Source organism: Exophiala aquamarina, assembly GCF_000709125.1.
Source record: "Exophiala aquamarina CBS 119918 chromosome Unknown aczIA-supercont1.11, whole genome shotgun sequence".
NCBI classification, from domain to species: domain Eukaryota; kingdom Fungi; phylum Ascomycota; class Eurotiomycetes; order Chaetothyriales; family Herpotrichiellaceae; genus Exophiala; species Exophiala aquamarina.
Genome location: NW_013550577.1, coordinates 216,638 through 237,659, shown reverse-complemented (window position 1 = coordinate 237,659; position 21,022 = coordinate 216,638). Strand labels below are relative to the sequence as shown.

Here is a 21,022-nt window from a genome sequence, read left to right as displayed (position 1 = left end):
CGACCTATTCGCCTCTGGGCACAATATTGGAAACGCTACGAGTATTTGGAGCTTAGAATCTGTCTTCGTCGGATTTAAGACTTGTACTTCCATGTCCTAGGGTTTGCTCAGACAAGGTCGGAGACAATCCGGTCAGCCTCGTTAGTTATCTCATTTAGACACAGTGACGTGTTCCCAGTTCTTCCAGTAAAGTCTCCTCCCGACCGTCCCCGGAACATGGCTTTCCGTATAAATCCTACCATTGCTTTGTAGATCTCGGCATTTGCTTTGCCTATTTCGTAGTTCATATCCGACATGCTGTACCTTCGCAGAGGTGACGAACCCTTCTTAACTTCTTAAGAGAAGCGCCACTTTGGGGATTGGACGCGCGAATCCGCTCCTCGAAAATAGAAAGACCAATTGTGCAAAGACTCTTCATGACGCGATGTACAATATGCTGCCGGTATTGAAGAACATTTATTTGTGCTAACCAGATATTCACTCCTAGAGTCTGTCAGGGAAGTGTATACTGGAATATCCTTTGGAGTGCTTGCCAAGCGAAAATGGTGTTGGTGAAGTCCTGGCAATCGTTAGTTGTGCACGCCGGCTTCTCTTTCAGTCTATCAATCACTAATCTCTCTGTGTAATTCCATTTAGGCTTTATAAAAGTGCGCTATTTTTGCTAGTATTATCTCAGAGGTACACTCCATTGTGAGCGTTCCTACACACACGTCTAAGACTCCTTTGAGCCTAAATGTATATCGAATGGGGTTGCTATGTTATCAGATACCATCATAGCCCTTAAAGAATATGACCGCATCACCTATCGTCTCCACTCTAACACATGGAGCAGAGTGCTCAATGTTCCAGTATCAGATACTGAGAATGGGATCAAACCCAACACTCTGGGCAACTGGATTTAGATTGGTTTGGACATGGCCTCGCATGCACATGAGATTCTGAGGCGATAGCCCCAAGGTAGTGAAGAGAAGGTCGTGATTTTGATGGCATTGCTGAATCTTGCATGGCCTCAAACCGTTCATCCTGTCTCTTGCTTCCGCGTTTAGAAGTAAACCTTCGTTATCCAAGACACAATAGGTAGCCAAGCACGAAGACTCAGGGCTTCGAAGGGCTGTCATGGCCAGATGGGAAGTCTCCAATATATAGTCTACACTCTCACGTGCCACGATAGATAATAAGCATATGAGAGGTCTATGGCTTGACATCTTCGCAATCCAGATTTTTGTGGACAGCCTCCCTGACAACTTTTCACTTCGCCGAAAGAAAGTATAAGCAAGATATCTATATTTGCCATGGTTCGGCGGTCGTGATAAGTTTGCAAAGGAGAAATGGCGGCGCTTCCTAGTAAGGTTGGACTAACTTTGCAAATCGTCATTTTCCTTCTTAGATATCTACTATAGCCCAATATATTCCGTAATCTTTGCTCTGTTAATTTCCCGCCGATCCTAGCTGATCATTACTATCCAAAGTGACGAGAATTGGATGAGATATTCCGACCGTCGGGGATAGCAGAAACCACGTACTCGCAATGGTCTGTTTCTTATTAATGTGCAGTAGTTTATCAAAGTGTGAAACAAGCAATTAGGCCGATCGATGATGGTTGAGAAAAGTTGACGATATGACTATGGTAGTAATATATTGGTTGGAGACTGTGGCTATGACAGCCATTGTTCACTGTCCCCTACTGATCATATCTCATTTTGAACAAACTTGTGATGAATACTAGTTAGAGCTAGTGTTGATCAAAGTGGCCTGATCTGCGAGTACATGGTGTGCACGGGCACAGTGTCCTTGAAAATCCAATTGGATCATGATCCTGTTGGGCGCATGGAGTGCGCACTAGGGGTTAGTTTTTCCACCTCAGCAAACACTCTTAGAAACCTTCTAAAGCTCTCTGCATCACGTCATACGCAAAAATAATAATCGTATCATTATAAGACATCATCTGCCAGATATCGAGGCAATAAAGCTTCAGAAGCAAAAACAAACTAGTATAATGCTGTGGCGCGACCTAAGGAGAAAGATGGTGTGTTGGGTAATTTTTATGTTAATTCGTTTCTCATCACTCCCTTTTTTGCTTCACATAACTCATTATTATCTCCCTCGCGCCCGCAAAAACTATGAAGAGCTAAAGCTATGGCCAGGCCAACATCAGCAACGGTAATACCCTACATCGTTGGAATTTCCGGGCCGTCGTCGTCTGGGAAAACAACGCTCGCCCGGCTTTTGAAGTGTGTCTGCGATGTTGATGTTTCCGGCAGCAAATGTTCAGTGAAGCTGTTCATCCTATATGAAGACGATTTCTACAAGACCAATATAGAGTTAGTTCCTATAATGCCTCTTTTCTTTCATCACTATCCCTTCACACCATTTCCGATAGAGATTGGTGATAATTATCCTTGCTTGTTATCCTTCTCTTTCTAAAGATATTGGCTTCTAGTGTGCCTAACGTGACAGTATTGTCATCCAAGCACGGAGCACGGGAGCTCAAAGATTGGGACTGCATTGAGTCTCTCGATCTGGATCGGCTGGGGTCAGCTCTACACTACTTTAAGAAGCACGGCATGCTCCCACCGCGCATGGTGAATAAAGAAGGCCGGAATAATGTCGTAGATCTTGGGGTGTCGTCTAGTACGGTGGCCAACTTCCGTATGGCATTCAAAATTTGGCTGGAGGAATTTTACTACTCTTCGTTGTCTCATACACTCCTTGGGGACGTCTCTAGTGTCGAGATTCGAGTGTGCATTCTGGACGGATTCCTCCTCTACCCGAAGAAACCGGGTTCTGGCACAAATGACCAAATGCACGCGAAGCTGTACAATCTGACGAACACACTGCTGGACCTAAAGTTGTTCCTACTGTCCCGGCGGGAACAGACCGTCAGACGCCGGGCCCAACGGATGCGCTACGCAACTCTCAAGGACTTTTGGGATGATCCACCAGGCTATGTGGAGGACGTGGTGTGGCCTAACTACGAGAACGAGCACTCTTGGATGTTTGTCAACGGTAATGTGGCGGGTATGGAGATCGACCAGGAGCGTGTACGCGACGAGGGGATAATAGTTGACCCAGGCCTTGCTGATAAAGGCATGGGAGAGATTCTAGCATGGGGGTTGGGATGGATCAAGGAGACTCTCAGCGCCAGGTCACGCTTAAAGGCGTAGACAAATAGATCGTGGATATGACCGCTGGACTAGAGCACATGTTAGTGGGCAAACGATACAAGTCATGAACCGTGGTGTAACAGGATGCTACTTATTTATCGAATCAATCCTTAGTACTACCGTATTCGAAGCGCTTGGGGCCCTAAAATAAGATTATTCTTTAGCAAGCCTTTAACAGCAGTACAAAATGACTCTCGAATACCGCTGGCGAGGAATAAAATGTACGAAAAGAGTGACCTGATAGGCTTAATGCAGATAATGCTTTCGAGCTCCCGAAGTATTCACAACTTTCCTTCGTGATTTGATTACTCTAATTAGTAGAAAATAATTTCTTGTACCAAGACCTATAGTTATAGAGATTCGGGCTCATGTACGCTCATTTCGTGCTAGCGGCTGGTCTGAGATAGATAAGACACCGCAATAATTTTTCATGAGTCAGCAACCATGAGTTCTACTGCTCTGGAATTCTTCGTTGTCATTTGCCTAGTTTTACAATGGCTAGTTCGTGGGGAGTATTTCTGGCCCTGCCTATTCTGAGAAGCAATGTCTTCATCGTATGATTATGGGATGATCCTCTAGATCTTAAGAGCCAGTTGGGATTCAGAGGATCCGTCAGTCTCCTATTTGCTCACCTCCCAAATGGCATAAACCTTGATTGCCCCTCACGAATAGAGACACACCCAACGTGTGGCAAAGTGGATTAACTCGTTCCAGAGAGCATGATATAGTAGCCACTATATGACGCAACTGGTAGAGGATGAATGATTACCTAAAGTTTTGGAGGTTGATTGCTTGAGTCACGCCATCTCCACGTATTTAGCCTTACTTGTGGGAACCTCAACGATGTCCAATAACACTAAAGCAAAGACAATAATTTGGACAATGTGCCGCAATTGCTGTTCAACCTTGCTACTAAGACTAAGCTATTTAATATGCCTGCACTCCTCATAAGCTCGAATGTAGTGTAGACTAAATTCTATTATTTCCATCTAACCCTTTATCTGTGCCTTGTTTTACCATGGCTTCAGCGAGTACCGACGACGTCGTCCGAATAAAACCCGTGTCGCAGCTGCCCATTAGTGCCTTGGAGCTCGGGAAGACTTTGTACCCCGATCCATTGCATTTTAAAACTGCGGAGCATCTCGTTGAGTTTCGACGAGCCGCCGACTATATATCTGCTGGTTTGGATCTAATCTAAAATGATCGCAAAATTCTGATTTTGATACCCTCTTAGCAATGATATTTTTGCGAGACAACGTTCTCCTCGAACGCGAACTGGCATACGACGATATAAAGCACATTATTGGTGAATTGACATCCCGTCCTTTATTGAACCTGTGGGCTAAAATGGCCAGGATACTGGGGCGTCTCTCCTTGCATCAGCCTACTTTACGCTCATATAAACCTCGTGATTGAAAAGTATAATCAGCCCATGATCTGCCTATTTGGTCCAAACCATGGCGTCCCAGCTATTCTGTCGTGTCTGTGGTTAGAAGGGTCTTTGGAACATTTCTATCCGCAATATACTAGAGACAGAAAAGGGTTGCACAACCTTATTACTGGGTTTAGTGTCCCAGGAGGCTTCCCCAGGTCGGTATATTAATTGTTGAAAAAACTTCGCTGAAGTGTTGCCAGTCACATAAATGCAAGTGTCCCTAGCTGCATTCATGAAGGTGGCGAACTTGGACATGTACTCTCCATCGCATATGGCACGGTGTTGGACAAACCCGACTTGATAACGATTGTGGTGATCGGAGATGGTGAGGCTGAAACAGGCCCAACCGCAACGTAAGTTGGACCCGATGTTAACGAGATCACACTGACATTGTTTGAGCGCATGGCACATGTGCAAATACATCGATCCTGAGCAATCTGGTGCTTCAATACCCCTCTTGTATCTTAACAGCTTTAAGGGTGACCGGAATACAATTTTTGAGTCCATGGACGATGCTGAACTTTGCTGTCTCTTCACCGGTTATGGCTATAAACCATGCATCGTTGATGACATAAATGACATAGACAGAGAGCTCTATACAACGCTGTCCTGGGCAATTGAGACTGTCCGAGAAATCCAACTTAACGCAAAAGCCAGGGCCCGAAGTGGAAAGCCGAGGTGGCCGATGATTATACTCAGAATACCGAAAGATTGGGGTTATCCTCAGTTAGGCCAGAAAGAACACCTCACTAGTTCGTTTCATGGCCATGAAGTCATCTTGCCGCACGCGAAGACTAACCAACGAGAGCTAAAACACCTACAAGACTGGCTCAGCTCCTATAAGCCAGCTGATATTTTTTCGGGCGGAGGAATTTCAGATAATATCGAACGCATCCTGCCACCAAACAGTAAGTTACGACTAGGACAGAACCGACTGACGTGGGACGTGCGACACCACCTTGATGTACCGGAGTGGAGGCACTTTGGTGTCGCGAAAGGGAACTACTACAGCTGTCTTAAAGCTGCAGCGGTCTTCCTCGATGAAACACTAACGCGAAACAAGAACTTGCTGCGTATCTTTTCGCCGGATAGGCTTATAAGCAAGAACCTTGACAAGATCTCCGACCGAACATTTCGCAGCTTTCGATGGCATGAACATAATATAAACAAAGGAGAGCAAGTCATAGAGTTCACGTCTGAGCATACCTGTCAAGGTGAGTAGACATGTTGCTTTCGCCAGTGACTATCATTCATCACTACTCTTTAGGCTTACTCCAAGGCTATACCATGACTGGACGTACGGGGATCTTCGCCGCCAATGAATGCTTACTTCCGATCATTGCGACAATGATGATGCAGTATAGTAAATTTCTGAGAACCGCAAGAGACACTCCGTGGCGCAATGATATGAACAGCCTAAATTACATCTCCACCAGCACTTGGACTCATCCGGAACCCAGCGGCATGTCACATCAAAATCCGAGCTTCATCGGCTCAGTGCTGAACCTAAAATCCGGGATCGGGAGGGTATATCTACCACCTGACGCAAACACATTCCTCTCGACCCTCGCTCACTGCTTAAGGTCGAAGAATTACATTAATTTCATCGTGTCATCTGGGAATCCAGGCCCTACATGGCTCAGCCCGGAGGAAGCAGATATTCACTGTCGAGCTGGAGGAAGCGTGTGGAAATTTGCCAGTACAGATGATGGCATTGATCCTGACGTCGTCCTCGTCGGATTGGGAGCAGCTGTCATGTTTGAGGTTATTGCTGGTGCAGCCTACTTACGAAAGCTTGCGCCCTCTTTGGCCGTCCGCGTGGTTAACATTACGGACCTGATGATGCTGGGGCACGAAGAATCGCACCCTCATGCACTAAGCCATCGCGATTTCGACACATTGTTTACTCCACACCGAGACATCCATTTCAATTATCATGGCTATGCCAATGAGCTGCAGGGTTTACTTTTCGGAAGACCGAACACCGAACGAATCTCCATTACTGGGTTTCAAAACGAAGGCGCGGCCACAACTCCATTTGCAACCGTCCTTCGAAATGGATGCAGTCGCTATCATGTTGCCGAGGCTGCAGTTCGCGGAGCTTCAAAATGCAATCCTCACATTGCGGTCGACATGCAAAAGCTCGTGGCGCATATCCAGCATGAAAGGGCCAAGGTGGAACAATTTATCCTCAAAAATGGTGTGGATCCAAACGGTATGTATGATGTGCCGAAGTTCTCTCAGTCTCATGGTCGCCATCATCCAAGTGGTGGGCAAGATTGGGCATCCCACGATTTGACATATCATGTCCCAAAAGGAGAACTAGATGAGAATGGGAATGATGAGGATGAGATGCTTCAGTGATCAATATCGTGGAATCACTATAAACCACTGCAAACGATGTGATTGGGACACGCACTTTTGTCGTTTGCAATTGAGTGTCTTTGATATTAACATAAAAATATTAATCTTTTGGGCGACTGATCGACAGGGGAGCCACATGACTAAAAATGCAAGCAGGATCAAATTGAGATACAAGTTCAGCAACTAGGCTCCGTCTTTCGGTGTTTTTCAGTGGCATAAATGTTTGAGCTCATGTACTACTACAAAACAATCAACTTCTTTAACCAATGAGATTGAGTTTCTGATAGTGAAAGAGTGTTTGCAGTGAATCCCCAAACATTTGTGGTTAGAGCGGAGGTACAAAGCTGATGGTCACTGTTAGTGCAACCTATCCGAGCCAGTACTATCGTTCTTCAAGTGGCCCTGCCAGCTTCAATAAAGCTCTAGACCTCGAGAACCAATAATTTTATCAGCTTCCGGGAGCGAGGAATGTTGATTAGAGCAGAGACGGTATTCATCGTGAGGAAAAGTCCCCAGCACGCCAACGGCAGCTGTGTGCGTATACTCGAAGTCACCTGACACACCACACCCAAAACTAAGGTCACGATGGCGATGCCGATTCCGCTTAGATGGGCTTTGCGGAAGAAAGCAGCTCCAAGTAGGCTCCAAGTAGGCTCCAAGAGGCCAGTGCCAGTCCGCTCAAGAGCGAAAAGACGATGATCAGGCCAACAAATTGGTTCCTACACACTCAATACTTCAATAATAGCAATGGCAATTCAGCAAGGGAAATATATCATGTCGAAACTTAAATGAGGTGCAAGGAGTCGTGCGGCATGTGATTCCCAGCCACGGGTCTTCGCATTACACCGTCCAAGAGATCCGTCACACCAGTCTCCCCCCTCGACTGCTATTAGTCCCACAAACTGAGAGGTTACGCCAATGTATGTAAGATACCAGACCACAGAAAGGAATTTCGTTGTCGCCTCAACAAGATTTTGCGTGATTGACTTGGTAGATTCGTCCTGGGTTTTCGAGGTAAATGGATATCCGTCTACGGCTGGCATTGTGTTCGTACCAGACTAACAAAAGCTTCATCGATGGCGCGCTGTAACAGAAAGTGGTAGAGTTCTACGTCGTTAGTGTTCATCCTCACATCCACCTCTCGACCAAATCCGCTGTCGTGTAATTCCATTGTCGTCTCGGACCTTCGCTCGGTGAAGAAGAGAAAATGGCCGCGCCGTAGCAGGGTGTGACACCACTGAAAGTGCTTCGAAATAGCTCCAAAAGATCTGTTTGATCCCGTAGGATCATGACAGTACGACCAGTGTCTCGAATCGATTTTGCCGCTCGATTGATCACACGGCCGATGTCTCCGCTTTTCTCAGGCCGAGTTGACAAACACTAACTTGGACCTCCACAAGTTGGCCAAATCCATGGCCGAGGCCAGTGATTGCACCGGATAGGGTTGGACAAATTCCATAATGCTCTTTCGGCCAGTACACCCGCAGAATGAACGCAACATTGACGGAAAAGACGATTGGGATAATGAAGGCGCGAAGGACGGTACTACCAAACGAGCGAAGACTCTGCGTTAGATATAAATCCTTACGTATGAGGACCCGGGCATGTTGAAAGAGAATCACGTTGTTGACTGGATTTCTTCCTTCATGTATACGAAGATACGAAGAGTAAAGAACCAAGTACTCCCCTGCTATTGTTGTTTAATCAACATACTCGCACAGAGCATGCACCTTTCAACTATCTTACTTCATGCTAGGACAGCGCATCGAATGTATTTGATGCTAACATTAGTTACTATTGTCTAACAACCTCTTCTTGAGTGTTAGGAAGAAATGATCCAACAGCGTGTTTAGATATATGTGCTATCTAAAGGAAGCATCGTCCATTTAGACAACCGTCGTCCCAATCAATCCCCGGCCGCCTATCTCCCGCCACCCCTTTCAGTTGAAATGCCAGAGGAGGAAGAAGATTACCCACTTTCATTGCAGTAGTATCAAGCCATGCCCACTGAGCTTCCACTGGTAATCTCTCTCCCAACATTTTCCGACCATACCTCGATCTCTTCCCAGTTCCTCGCGTCGCCCCACTTCGTCTTGTTTTTAGGTACGCAGCATGCGAAAATAATACGTATAATCCACGGTAGATCCTGTTTTTTAAAACGGCCCTGGAACAGCTTGTGGCCACGCAGCGCCGGTAGAACTTTTCGGATCTTCCCATCCATCATGCGCTCTTCGTTCATGCGTTCTTCCTCATTCGGCGGCATGCCCACACTGAATGCCCACACTTGCTGTGAACTTAGGGTCGTAGAGTTGTCACGAATAAAGTGGCGCGCGGGCGTCAGCCACAATCCTGCGTGAATTGCGCTGCCCACAATAATAGCGGAATAGGTATGTAAAGACGTAGCAGAGACTTCTTTAGTTGGACGAACCTCGACAGACGCGGCAAACGTTTTAAGATGCTCGGCGATCCTCTCGGCGATCTCACTCGTTGCGCCTTTTGCTGTGGCATAGGTAACTAGAATTGACATGTTTCCTGCTTATGGCCAGATTTGATGGTTTACGGTTTGATGAAGATGTAGATTGGTGTAATTTAAAGATTTGAAAACACGAGGGTATATAAGAGAATACACATCCTATGAATATCTACTGTTTCAAGATTACTCAGGAAAACTGCTGATATTGCTACATATAGTCTTTCTGTCGCTGTGGCGCTCAAGCTGTTAAAAGTCCCTTCGAATCAGAAAAGGAGCGTGATGCTGGGCTGAGAATGCAGCGGATTTTGCTGGAGTGCAAAAATGAAGGGTGGAGTGATATCAAGACTTGGCAATCCAAATTCTTGGAATTGCGTGATGTGCTCTGTGTGCTTTCAGAGACTAGACTTGCAAACAAATCTTCAGGGCCACCCGGACAAAACAATCGAATTTAATGAATTCAGATATTTGAAATTGGCGTGTGAATGTACGTGTGAATGGTGTTCTCTATCCTGACTTTATAACGTGGACATCTCAAATTCTCTCCTTGCCCATCACAGATAGTCTAGCGGTCAAGACACCAAATTCGCTCGACAGCGAGCGATTTCCGTTACTGGCCCAGTCTGGTGATCGTACATCATTGAGTGAGTGGCCTGACTACTCCAACAAGTTATAATGTAATACACATCTCATGATCCTAATCGGAGCCGGCCCATTATACCCAGACTATCCCAGGATGACCCAGCGCCCGGTAACAATTCTCGCAATGTTAGAGACGCTGATCTCAACGAACGTATTCATGAGAACTAGGCTTTAACAGAAGTTAGCCCCGTAAGTTCTAGGTTCCTTAAAGTTAAAACCTAATCTAACCCTTAAAATACAGGGTTAGGCTAAGTTTAGGTTAGGTTACCTCATTCTGCGCCGTGGCGACTTCTTCGTTAAATGTGACTCCACCGACTATTCGCAAATTATGAGCTCGTTTCGGAGGTTCGCCCCAGAGACGTTGACGGATGATAGAATCAATGCCGTCTGCCCCAATCAGAAGGGCAGTTTCGAAACTTGTCCCATCCGGAAAAAGGAGCTTGATAAAGTCACCATTGTCTTCGATCGCTGTTATCCCGCGATTGAACTCAATGGTTCCCGGAGGTATCGCCTCAAGCATTCGTAAGTAAAGGTCGGGTCGCAGAAGGCCAGTCAAGTCGCCACCATACCCTTTCAAGACTTCGTCCGGCAACTGGACTTCTGCACGTATGTGCGCTTTGACACTTCGAAATGTGGTATGACATGGTGTGCCAAGTTCTCCAATGTTAACACCCATACAGCTGTGAGATGGACTGGTGGTGGCCAAAGATTTAGAATATTGCCAGCAGGTCTTGCATGAGGGTAGCGTTCAAAGCTCTTGACTGAAAACCCGGCTTTCATGAGTGATAACGCTGCCGCCATACTAGCGGGCCCTCCACCCAAAATGGAGATTTCATTCCTGCCGTTCATTTGGAACCCTGTCCCAGTATTGATAATGGGGAATACTGCCTTTGCCGATTCGCTTTCCTACGATAAACCGATAGTATTTAAAGAGAAAGTTAGCAAGGCAATGCACTCACATCTTACATTCAGCCTAGGTTAATGCCCAGGACTTGTGATAGATCATCTTATCGTAATAGATCAATCGATCTCGACGCTGAGAGGAGCGGTAAAGCGCTTGTGGCAGAGTCGAATGAGATTAGGGAATTTTGTTCTGTTGGTCAGCTGTGCTTCTGCATCTGGTCGGTTTGAGCGGCGAAAAGTGCACGGTTCAACTATTCGACTTTAGATTCCATATTAGCCTTCTGGCGAGCAAAGTTTGACAACGATATGTATGAAATTGGTTGTTTGCTCCACGTAGACAGGCAGCACAGTGCAGAGTGTTGTCACAATTTGCAGGGTATCGATGATGATGCAAGTTATTTCAATGGTTTGTCCAATTCAAGCAGGGAGCAGAAAATGTATCCCTAAAGAAAAGCCCTGGTGAGCAGGAAGCAATACAACAAGGGCAAGCCATGTGATCAAAAACTACCAGAGAAACTTCCAAACGCTCGCTCATGCCATTCAGTAATTTCTGAAAGCATTCTTCGATGGCTTGACGTCCCCGAGGTTCTACCTGGAAGACATTATGATATCGATATCGGGGCTGTAATGAACGGTGAACTTGTCGCAGTCGTAGTCGGTCATTGCCCCTGTATATTCAAGAACGTCTGCTTGAGTACACAATATTCCTGTCATTTAAAGAGGGGATATCGTTGAACTACGTAGAGCGAGCTGGCTAGGCATCGAGAAAAGCTTTTCCTGAACGATAGCACAAAGTTTCAATAACTTATGACTATGATGCTGTAAATCATGTAGAAAGGGACGAATCCAAAGGAATACCGGTTCTGCTCTTGTTTCAATCGGCAAGCGAGCATTAGGAGTCTGCCTAGATTGCAATCGGCAAATATGGGGGTATTGTTGAAAACTCGGGTTCCATTGAAGAGGAGATTACTGTGTACATCTACAAACCCTAGACGGTACGGCCTGGCTTTGAATTAAGTTGTTCAGCATAATCCGGGACTCAGTCTACTTGGCAAGTGTGCCTCAAATACAGTTTAGAGAGGTCGATAAATCGAAGAAGAGATGAATCTCCCACGAGCTTTCCTGCAATATCTGAGCTCTGATTTCAGTCTTTTTTCTCTCGAACTTCTGCATTTTGCACGTCCGGATAGTACTACCAGTTGGAATGAGGTCGGCTACAGTTTTAGAGCCTGACGAGAGTAGGTCTTTAAAAGAATGGGCTTTTATGGCGGCAAAGGCGGTCTGGTAGGTGACAATCTATCTCACTAGACGGTTTCTGAAGGCTGTCAACTAATGGTTTCATCGGTGGAAGTCGACGCAGCTGTGTCTAGTTTCCTGCCACTCTTCTCATCGCACTATTTAGATACTCAGAAGGCCTTCTTCGACTCAAAGTTTAGCAGTGCGAATCCATGTTTAATGTATCTAAGAACGACGTGGGCGCTTCTCTGATATATGATCCTCTGGCGCGTATTTCTGGCCGTCGACAAGGACCAAAGGCTGGTCTTCAATTGTAGACACTGTGGGAGCAGTAGAGATGGTACCAACTCTCTGTTCGGCAATGGAAAGAGTAGGGTTGAACTCAGGAGTGCAAAGGCACTGGAGGCGATGCTAGATAGTTCGAAAAAGGCATCAGACAGAGTGATCAAGAGGATAACCACTGTAAAAAGCGAGCATGAGTAAAACAAGCTGGTGGGAATGGGTTAATATGTTACAGTACTATGCCGGTCCAGTCGTTGTAGTGCGTGAAATTACCCTGTTGAGTTTGTTTGTCGGGCGCGATGGTGGTGTACTGGTTGAACATCAGCAATGTCTGGGCAACTGGCACTATCATATCTGTTACGTTGAATGCAAGCAAAGAAGGCTTTGCTCGAGAGCGACGATGGACATGATATATAATCTACATTCGTGATTCTGGTGAAACCAAATTGTAATTGACCTTTACAGGCGTTTTCAATTGCGCGTCCGCATCTACACAACACAAGATAATTTGGTCGCCCACATTTAAACCTACTATGCTACGACCTAGGCTGCATGTAGTTAAACTAATTTTGTCGACCTGCCAATAAGTAAGAGCTTATATTTTCTGTCATATATCTTAGCTTACACTTAGGTACAATCAAATTACTGTACACACGCTCTCAATCGCGTAAAAATGCGTAATAGTAGCTAGAGCTTAACGTGCTTACACGTGACCGAGAGGCCAGTCACTCACTGTACCTAACGTCTTCTGTTTACGCTGTCGCTAGATCTTTAAATTGATTGTTGACTTTGAAAAGTGGTCAGGAACAGCGTACTAATCAACGCCAGTACTCTCAGCATTATCCCACTACTACCTAATCTTAATAAACTCCTAACCTATGCCAACGGAATCTTCCGTCCCAATTTTTACTAAGGTCTCGACTTCCTGCTCTATCTTCACTCCTACGTACTATAGCTCTCGTCCACACTAAAAATCCGCAATAAGTTATCCTATATATAATATAATTAAGAAAGAACCACCTTTCGGCCTTGGAGAGATATAAAAGTTCTCTATATTCTACTGCTTTATGGCTAAGTAGTATAGCCTTCCATCTCCCTAATAACCTAGAAACTTATTTGTTACACAACATACTACCCCTTAAATTTTACGCACGCCTAATGTATAGAGCCGCGGCCGTCGGGATGGTGTCAGGAATGAGCGGGAGCTATTCGAAAGAGCTATATCGACGGATTTCTATCTAACTATAGAGGTAGTATCGACATCGATTCGAAGCGTAAGAAGCTCAGGGGAGCTTCGTACGCGTCTCGCGTGCGATATACTAGCTAGTCACGTGCGTAAGTCTTGGTATTCGTGATAGATGGACTAAGATAATTTTCTCCTATTATAGTGTAAGTACGCGTCCATAAGAGATAGAGCGAATAATAAACGTGGCTCCTTTAGAAGGGATCGAGGAAACGTTCGAGGTAGCATTGCTGAATATTTCAGAGCTACTATCGGTGGTCTCAGGTAGTGTGTTGCCTAAGAAGGCTAAAGAACTAGCGTAATCTAGGCTCGGGGCATCGTGGTTGGTAGCTATGATAGCGAAGGTTTCACGGCTCCTTAAATATATCGTGTATAAATACCCTACTTAAGGTTAGATATGAAGTAGATGGGGCCGAGTTATTAGTTGTAAGACTCGCTGCCACCGGAGCAATCGGTTATCGCATTAAGGCGTAGGTGAATAGCCTTGCTACTATTAATTACTTATAGCCACTAGGTGCTAGTTGTATTTTTAGTAGTATTAATTTTCTAAAATGCAGTACGTAAGTCGGTAAGTCTATTCTACCGATTGGACACACCATGCTTTAGTGCTTTACCCAATTAGTAATGCTGTGGAGTGTGAGTGGAGCAAATTGTGGGACTTGAAATAACTTTGTCTATGTGTAAATGCGAAGAGACACCTAGTCTGCACAGCCAAGTGGAATCAAATCAAATCAAATCAAATAAATGCGAAGCCGCATTTGAAAACGACGGTATGCTATGATTGAGTTCGAATAAAATGTTTGATGATTGATTCTAGCCGACAACGCTGACAGACCTTCCCCATCTTCCCCTCTCGGGAGAATGCGGTACCTTACTCGATGGTTGTGTCTACAATATGGACCCCAATAAACCTTGGGCGACGGCTTTATTTGTCTTGCCCACAGGTGAGAACTTCCTCCTACAGTGTGGGAGCGATCCTGATAGCATGAGGCTGCGATCAAACAAAGCAAGTGCATCGTTCAAACGCAGGATGGTGCTCTTCGATCAAATGCCTTGAACGACAAAAGGCAATCGTCAACATATGGCAATAGTGAAGATAAAAATTCGTACCTCGCATTTGCTTTTTGGTGGGGCGGGAGGATTCCCAGTCAGATGCATGCTGATCAAGTGATCTCCGCCGTGGATTAGGTGGATCATGGTGTTGAAAAGAAAAAATGATAATGGGATGAGCAGAGTTTATACGACTAGTGGGTCGCAACCAGTGTTCGTCTGGGACATCTTCAACTGTGGGTTGAAGGGAGCGCTGGCTTGTGTGTGGAGAGTGGTCACATCGCAAATGTGTCTGAGGTTTTTGACGTGCTGTATCACAAGGAAGCTGGTGTTTGAGGCAAGATTCGTTGCCTGAAATTTGAAAATCATCGAAATCATTCAGAGCCGTCTTCATTTTTCACAGATTAAGTGTAAATAAGATTTGACACATGGGTTGGATCAATTGCAATGCCTTGAGCTTACATTAGCAGCCTGGAACTCGACTTTATATAAGCTGACACGGCAGTAATCTCTGCTGCCTTTTTTCATCTTCAAAGAACAAACTCAACCATATCGTCAGTAGCAGAAAAGCGCTTGAAGAAAATGACCGGGGTCAGGAAAAGGATCACCTAACTTAGATGTACGTCCTACTTTCTTATTCGTCGATAGATTCGGGAGAGGGACTTCGCTAGAGGGTGGAGAAAGAGGATTTCAAAGATGGCGGCTAAAGAGCTTCCGAATGCACATAGACCACTGTGGTGGTCAGGACGGACTGTAAGAACAAGATAAGTAAAAGTTTGAAAAGTTTTATGTTCGTATGACGCAACTTGCAGTTGCTACGCCGGGAATCGTCGCCTAGGAATCCCCTGTTCACATCCTCCTCGACGGATGTCGGATTAGGGGAAAGGAGGTATGGTGGCGAAACTTTGTTGGCTAACTAAGATCTGGGCATTGGCCGTCATTAAGAAGAGACCGGCCGTAAACGGATGTAGGTGGTATGCCAATCATGCATGCCACGGAGCTAAAATCACACGGAAGTGGATGGCCGTTAAGGCGTTGCCGATCACCGGAATTTGGTTGTCCGGATCGTCTCTACGATTCCCCGCATTCCTCACCGTGGGCTATCCTCCGTTTGAGGTGAAAGTCGAGTTTTCACCTTGCCTGATATAATGTCTCTTCTCTCTGCTCAAATTCGGCCTGAAGCATGTGAAGCTGCGGTTCCGCGGAAAACTGTGCTGCCGACCATCCATAAGGGTCGTATAGAGCGAGTCTCGAAATGCTGGTGTAAGGGCGTGGAAAGAATTCCACATCCTAGACGAAGTCTGCTTGATGATTTGGCATCGTGCTGTCCGCTCAAGCTACACATTTGGGATCTATAGCTAAGAATTGCATAGTTTTGCAAGTGGAAAAGTGATTTCGGGTTCTTGGACAGCAGCCTCTGCTGGCGAACAGTTCCTTTTATGGCACATGTGTTGCACCGAAAACTAACAGCGCTGCGCGTTATTGTCATATCACCAAATGCAACGTTGCCTCAGCCTAATCTGGGTCCCTTGACTCTAGTGCCCTAGCGCCATGTTTCTGTGGACACTTCGGAAGGCGCCAACGCAGAGTCTCCGGGGTCGTGCAGTCTTCGAAGGTGAGGGAGACGGATCTGGCAGCTTGTGGGCACACACATATCGGTCCAAGAGTCTTATTAATGTGGCTGAAGGAGTGACCTTGGGGGTAGAGACGACAATCTATATGGCGGATGTAATGCTCGCCATCTTCAGGTTTTCAACGCCATCTGGCACCAGTTGGACGGCCAGAAGACGGACAAGCACGAGGAGGACAATGATGATGGATTAGAGCGTATCGGACGTGTTGTGCCAAGGCGAGTTAGTTCACCACAAGCAGTAAGAATGCTAGCCTGCACCCGTACGACAAATAAACGTCCGATGCGGCAAGCGATAGAGACTGATTCACATCTTTGAAACCACAGCGAGTAGTTTTTCTTCAGTAGCTTCGTTGTGCTTTCCCTACAAATCACAGAATTATCCGGTGTAGGATTCGTTCGGTGAGAACCTGCCCCACCGAGGTTCTTGTTTGAAGCTATTTGGGTACCTTATCCTTGCGTTTTGGGCGGGTGGCCGTATCCATCTTGATGGCCTGGTGCTGCTCACCCGCTGTGAATATGGTTGTTGACTTCACTCAAGTCGGGTAAAGGGGCGGTCTTCTTTGCGTGGTTAACTTCGACTTCGTCCGTGGTCTGAGGTACACCCGTCAGCATAAGTCTTACACGATACGCATTAAGTGGTATGACTGGCTCGTCTTGTCTACCTTTCCTATGCCGTGGACTTTGTCTTCGCCAGCGTCAACAGCATTGTCGCACTGCGGCATTCCGTCGTCGAATTCTGCTCACCGAGGCATGTCGGAAATCTCGGGACGATGAGTGCAGTTGAAGTAGTGCTCAAAATCCATCCAGTATTGTCTCTACGATTTTTCACTGATCCTGGGAAGTTTGGAAAGAAACAGAAGAACTTCCTGGTGGTCGTCAGCTGAGCCTAACACTGCCATGATGACGCTTTAAAGAGACCATTGCAGGATGGGTGGGGTTGTATCTCCGACACTCGACGTCACCGTGAAGTCATCTCTAGTAGGTACAGTCTTGAAATGATGATTCAGGCCCGGAAGTTATTTGGAGTCGCCCGTAACTACCATACCACCAAGTTTTGTAGTTTCATCTCAGCACGGAACCCATGGGCGCCAGCATGGAACAGAATCGTTCAAGTGGCCAAGTGTCTCCACTCCGAATTCGACCCCACAGCCCCGTACATTCTTAACCATGCTGTTCATAGTGTTATAAGCATACATGGACCACAGTATTTACGCAGAGAAATTTTAAGGCGCCGAATTAGAACCTTGGTACAGTAAGCACACCGTAATCAAGAGAGTCAGGATGCTAAGATCCCATCAAAAGATGAAAGGTTGCATTGGTTTCTTTGAATATCGCCTAAAAAAAATCCGTTCTCTGTAGTTCGCCAGGTTAGCTTATGCTATCGGAGTAGTCCTAGACCAGAGCTTTGTACACGAAGGGGATTCGGGTCTTAAACCGAGGTTTTCAATAATACACCGATCTTATTGCTATGGATACCCAAGAACGGATCGAAATTTTGACGCCCCGCACTAAACTCTCATACGGATAAAGTGACGCTTTTGCCCACAATAGGACGAGGTATTGATGATTTCTGCACCCCAAATGCACTCTGATTCAACTTTCTCGGGGTGTCCTACCGTCTTGAAAGTCTGTCTGGTTAGGGGATATGCGCCAGTACAGTGTCACCTGGTCTTTGGACCACAGCCTTCAGTACTGACATCTCGGTGCTCATCTGATGTTCCGTTACCCAATTCTTAAGTTCTGCTGCAGTCAGCCAGCCCTTGCGAAATGGCATTAGTCCGGCGGAGACGATAGAGGCGTGAATCTCTCAACGAGTTCGCCATCTCTCGCTGCAGACCTCAACAAGAAAAGACAGGAAGGAGTAAGTGGAGTGATCCCGGGAGGTACCTACCCCAGAACTGCAAAAGTAAGCCGAGACTCTTGATACGATTAATTCTACTTACGTTCATGCATTTATGGTTTGTGTTGAAGTCCACAAATGGAGTTTTGATATCTCCGATCCAATACTGCCCAAAGACCTGCAAGTCAGGTTTGCACATCAGTGCTTGACGAAGCATGTCCATGCAATGCCCAACATGCTTCTCAAGGACTTCCGGAGGGTTGCTGAAGGGACCCTCTCCCTTCGCTGAATAGTACTCGTAGTTCCACCAGAGGGCTTGTCGCATGAGGTTGAGGCAATGAAGATCGTGTTCGAATTGGAACAGAACTGGATAGCCTCCGCCGTACTTGGGATCGATCTTTGCGTGACCCGGGTTGAGGCCGTACTTATGGCCTTCATCTTCCGGTACAATGTAGTGGCGATCTGTGCGCCATCATTAGAATATGTGTCTTTGAGGTTAATTCAACTTACTTCTTGTCCCAAGTTCTAGCCAAAGCCGATCTGTCGCTGGCCCGGGTGGACCACGGTACCGTGACTGCTCTAAGAAAGAGTCGTTGAACTTGGTCGTCCTGTATTTGACCTGGATGTCCTTCTGTATAGGTGATGCTGTACCAAGCCATTAGCCTCGCACCATGACACTCAAGCACTCGGTTGATCAGCACATACGGTACTCAAAAGTATGCATAGAGCAGACGTCGTCAATGTCGTGCGGCGTGTGTTTGGAAGCGTCTAATAACTTGTTGATATATTGCATGCCGTTGACAAAGACAGATACTCCAAGCATAATAAAGAGCCCATAGCCGAGCCACCATCTATGATGGCCTTGCGGGTGTGGCTCATATTGCACACCCTCAGAAGCTTCTGAGTCCTCGCTATCTGATTTCGTAAAGTGCACGCGTCTTAAATCGCTATAGCCTTGACGTTTTAGAGGAAACATATTGTCAATGCTACGACAAGGTCGATTCCTTGCTCAGAAGACCTCGTTGCAGATACTGCACAAAAGGCAAGGTCTTAGAGAAGTTCTCTGCTGTTTTTGAAATGGAGATAACTTCTGCCCCTCCTACATGATCAGCTTCATTTCAGGTCTTGACTGACATCCGCTGACCTCCGTTGAGGTTGGTCCTCATCATATTCTCAACACAGTAGAGACTGCTTCCGTATCACATATGGCTAGAAGATACAACCGAATGACTCTCGAATAGCCATTAGGATCGATGCCAGGCAGTCACCACGCCATGCAGCTAGAATACACACATGCTAAAGTCTTTGTGCATTGGTATGAAAAGCCTCCGGACTCTCCCCGTTGAGTTTGAGTCGCCCGGGCGCTAGTGATTAAACCCCATCGTTACACTGCTGCTCCCACTGCAGAAGAAATCCGCGGGGCAAAACGGCGGTATCTCGAATAAGGCAAAACCTGGCCTAATTTGGCACGGACTCTCCCGAAGGACATCACCACCTGGGTATGCGGATGGAACAACAATCAGACTGGCCAATTGTAAGACCACACATAACTATACTATGTACCCCAACAATAAATAGCGAGCCAATTTGCTCAGAAGGGCAGCTGGCTAAAGAGCTCGATTTTCCAGGCACCCTAGGGATCTGCATTCATTCAACCACTGCCTACAGTAATCATGGGCCCTATCCAGGATCACAGAACCTATACCTGGAAGAAAAATATCACCAATCTACCTAGCTAGCTGCAGAGTCTTATAGGTGAGCGACCTCTTCCGTCACCGGATTTGGCCATCCAGCAGCAAACCTGTGTTTTATCCTGCGGGTCTTGTCACCTAGTACCCGCGGAATCAGGTTAGTATGATAGACAACATGTCACAGTCCATCGTCATACACCTTCTTATTCGATATGCCGTGTGTTGATCAGACATATTGAACAACGGCCACTATGCCTTAAACAGATCTTCTTGTGTCAGATAGCTACTTGTCCCCGACACAGGCTTTGAGACAAGAAGGTTTGAATGACTATCAGCTAATGAGATTCACCCGTCCTCATGCAACTGTCCGATCCTACAACCTACGACGAAGGTGTCATCCAGCCCCGTAGCGATTGAGAGTGTATCTCAAGTCCCACTACTGCAAGAACGATGTGACGGCAATTATCTTGCAACTCCAGTTACATCCGCACTATATTGAGTAATGGCGACAGGTTCAAGTCGGATATAAAAAGGCGGTTCCAACTCAATGAATCCACGTCTTCCGTCAACATCTGAACTCAACTGGGTACTACGTCACTGTCTGACAACTCTTCCGTAAAGAAAACCGCCAACAACGTTACAGAAAAGAAAAGAAAATATGAAGGCCTTTACCGTCTTTGCTCTACTTTCCACTCTTGGTGCCGCCGCCGCTATGCCAGTACGTTGCTCCACACTCTAACTAGAATCTGCGTTTGATGACCTGACACAGGCTGCCAACGCCATGCCCAACAACGCCTTGAAGGAGCGCTCTCCCAACCCACTGGCGCATCCGGCCGCGGAAGCTTTTGCCAAGTCCAAGCGTGACGGAGTTGAGATTGCTGAGACTGCGGTCTATTGGTGCTACGGCAGCTGGCCCGAGGGTTGCAGGAAGCTTGCTTAGATCTGATGGGGGCTATCATCTGAGTTGGGAGCGATGAGCACAGTGCGGAGCAAAGAGACACTGAAATGTTAGCGCCTCCCCCTTCGGCCTTGATTCTTTCATTGGCGAGCAGCTATTTGAACCGCGCCA

General features: G+C 46.4%; 6 protein-coding genes across 6 annotated transcripts; 2 read left to right on the top strand and 4 right to left on the bottom strand.

The window, feature by feature from the left end:
* Positions 1–2,136: 2,136 nt before the first annotated feature.
* Positions 2,137–3,164, top strand: A1O9_09772 (uncharacterized protein; the record flags this gene model as incomplete). The annotated part of the gene is made up of 2 exons (XM_013401113.1): positions 2,137–2,321; positions 2,441–3,164. 2 exons carry the CDS (start codon positions 2,137–2,139, stop codon positions 3,162–3,164), a joined length of 909 nt encoding a protein of 302 aa, XP_013256567.1.
* A 1,018-nt stretch (positions 3,165–4,182) lies between these two features.
* Positions 4,183–6,963, top strand: A1O9_09771 (uncharacterized protein; the record flags this gene model as incomplete). Its single annotated transcript, XM_013401112.1, has 6 exons — positions 4,183–4,345; positions 4,399–4,470; positions 4,520–4,754; positions 4,800–4,952; positions 4,999–5,813; positions 5,867–6,963. 6 exons carry the CDS (start codon positions 4,183–4,185, stop codon positions 6,961–6,963), a joined length of 2,535 nt encoding a protein of 844 aa, XP_013256566.1.
* Positions 6,964–8,297: 1,334 nt separating this feature from the next.
* A1O9_09770 (uncharacterized protein) lies at positions 8,298–8,569 on the bottom strand (the record flags this gene model as incomplete). The annotated part of the gene is made up of 2 exons (XM_013401111.1): positions 8,298–8,528; positions 8,552–8,569. The coding sequence occupies 2 exons, from the start codon at positions 8,567–8,569 to the stop codon at positions 8,298–8,300; spliced, it is 249 nt and encodes an 82-aa protein (XP_013256565.1).
* A 387-nt stretch (positions 8,570–8,956) lies between these two features.
* On the bottom strand, positions 8,957–9,490 carry A1O9_09769 (uncharacterized protein; the record flags this gene model as incomplete). Its single annotated transcript, XM_013401110.1, has 1 exon — positions 8,957–9,490. The coding sequence occupies one exon, from the start codon at positions 9,488–9,490 to the stop codon at positions 8,957–8,959; it is 534 nt and encodes a 177-aa protein (XP_013256564.1).
* Positions 9,491–10,334: 844 nt separating this feature from the next.
* On the bottom strand, positions 10,335–10,751 carry A1O9_09768 (uncharacterized protein; the record flags this gene model as incomplete). Its single annotated transcript, XM_013401109.1, has 1 exon — positions 10,335–10,751. One exon carries the CDS (start codon positions 10,749–10,751, stop codon positions 10,335–10,337), a length of 417 nt encoding a protein of 138 aa, XP_013256563.1.
* Positions 10,752–18,195: 7,444 nt separating this feature from the next.
* Positions 18,196–19,238, bottom strand: A1O9_09767 (uncharacterized protein; the record flags this gene model as incomplete). Its single annotated transcript, XM_013401108.1, has 4 exons — positions 18,196–18,309; positions 18,366–18,724; positions 18,773–18,907; positions 18,968–19,238. The coding sequence occupies 4 exons, from the start codon at positions 19,236–19,238 to the stop codon at positions 18,196–18,198; spliced, it is 879 nt and encodes a 292-aa protein (XP_013256562.1).
* Between the last annotated feature and the right edge of the window lie 1,784 nt (positions 19,239–21,022).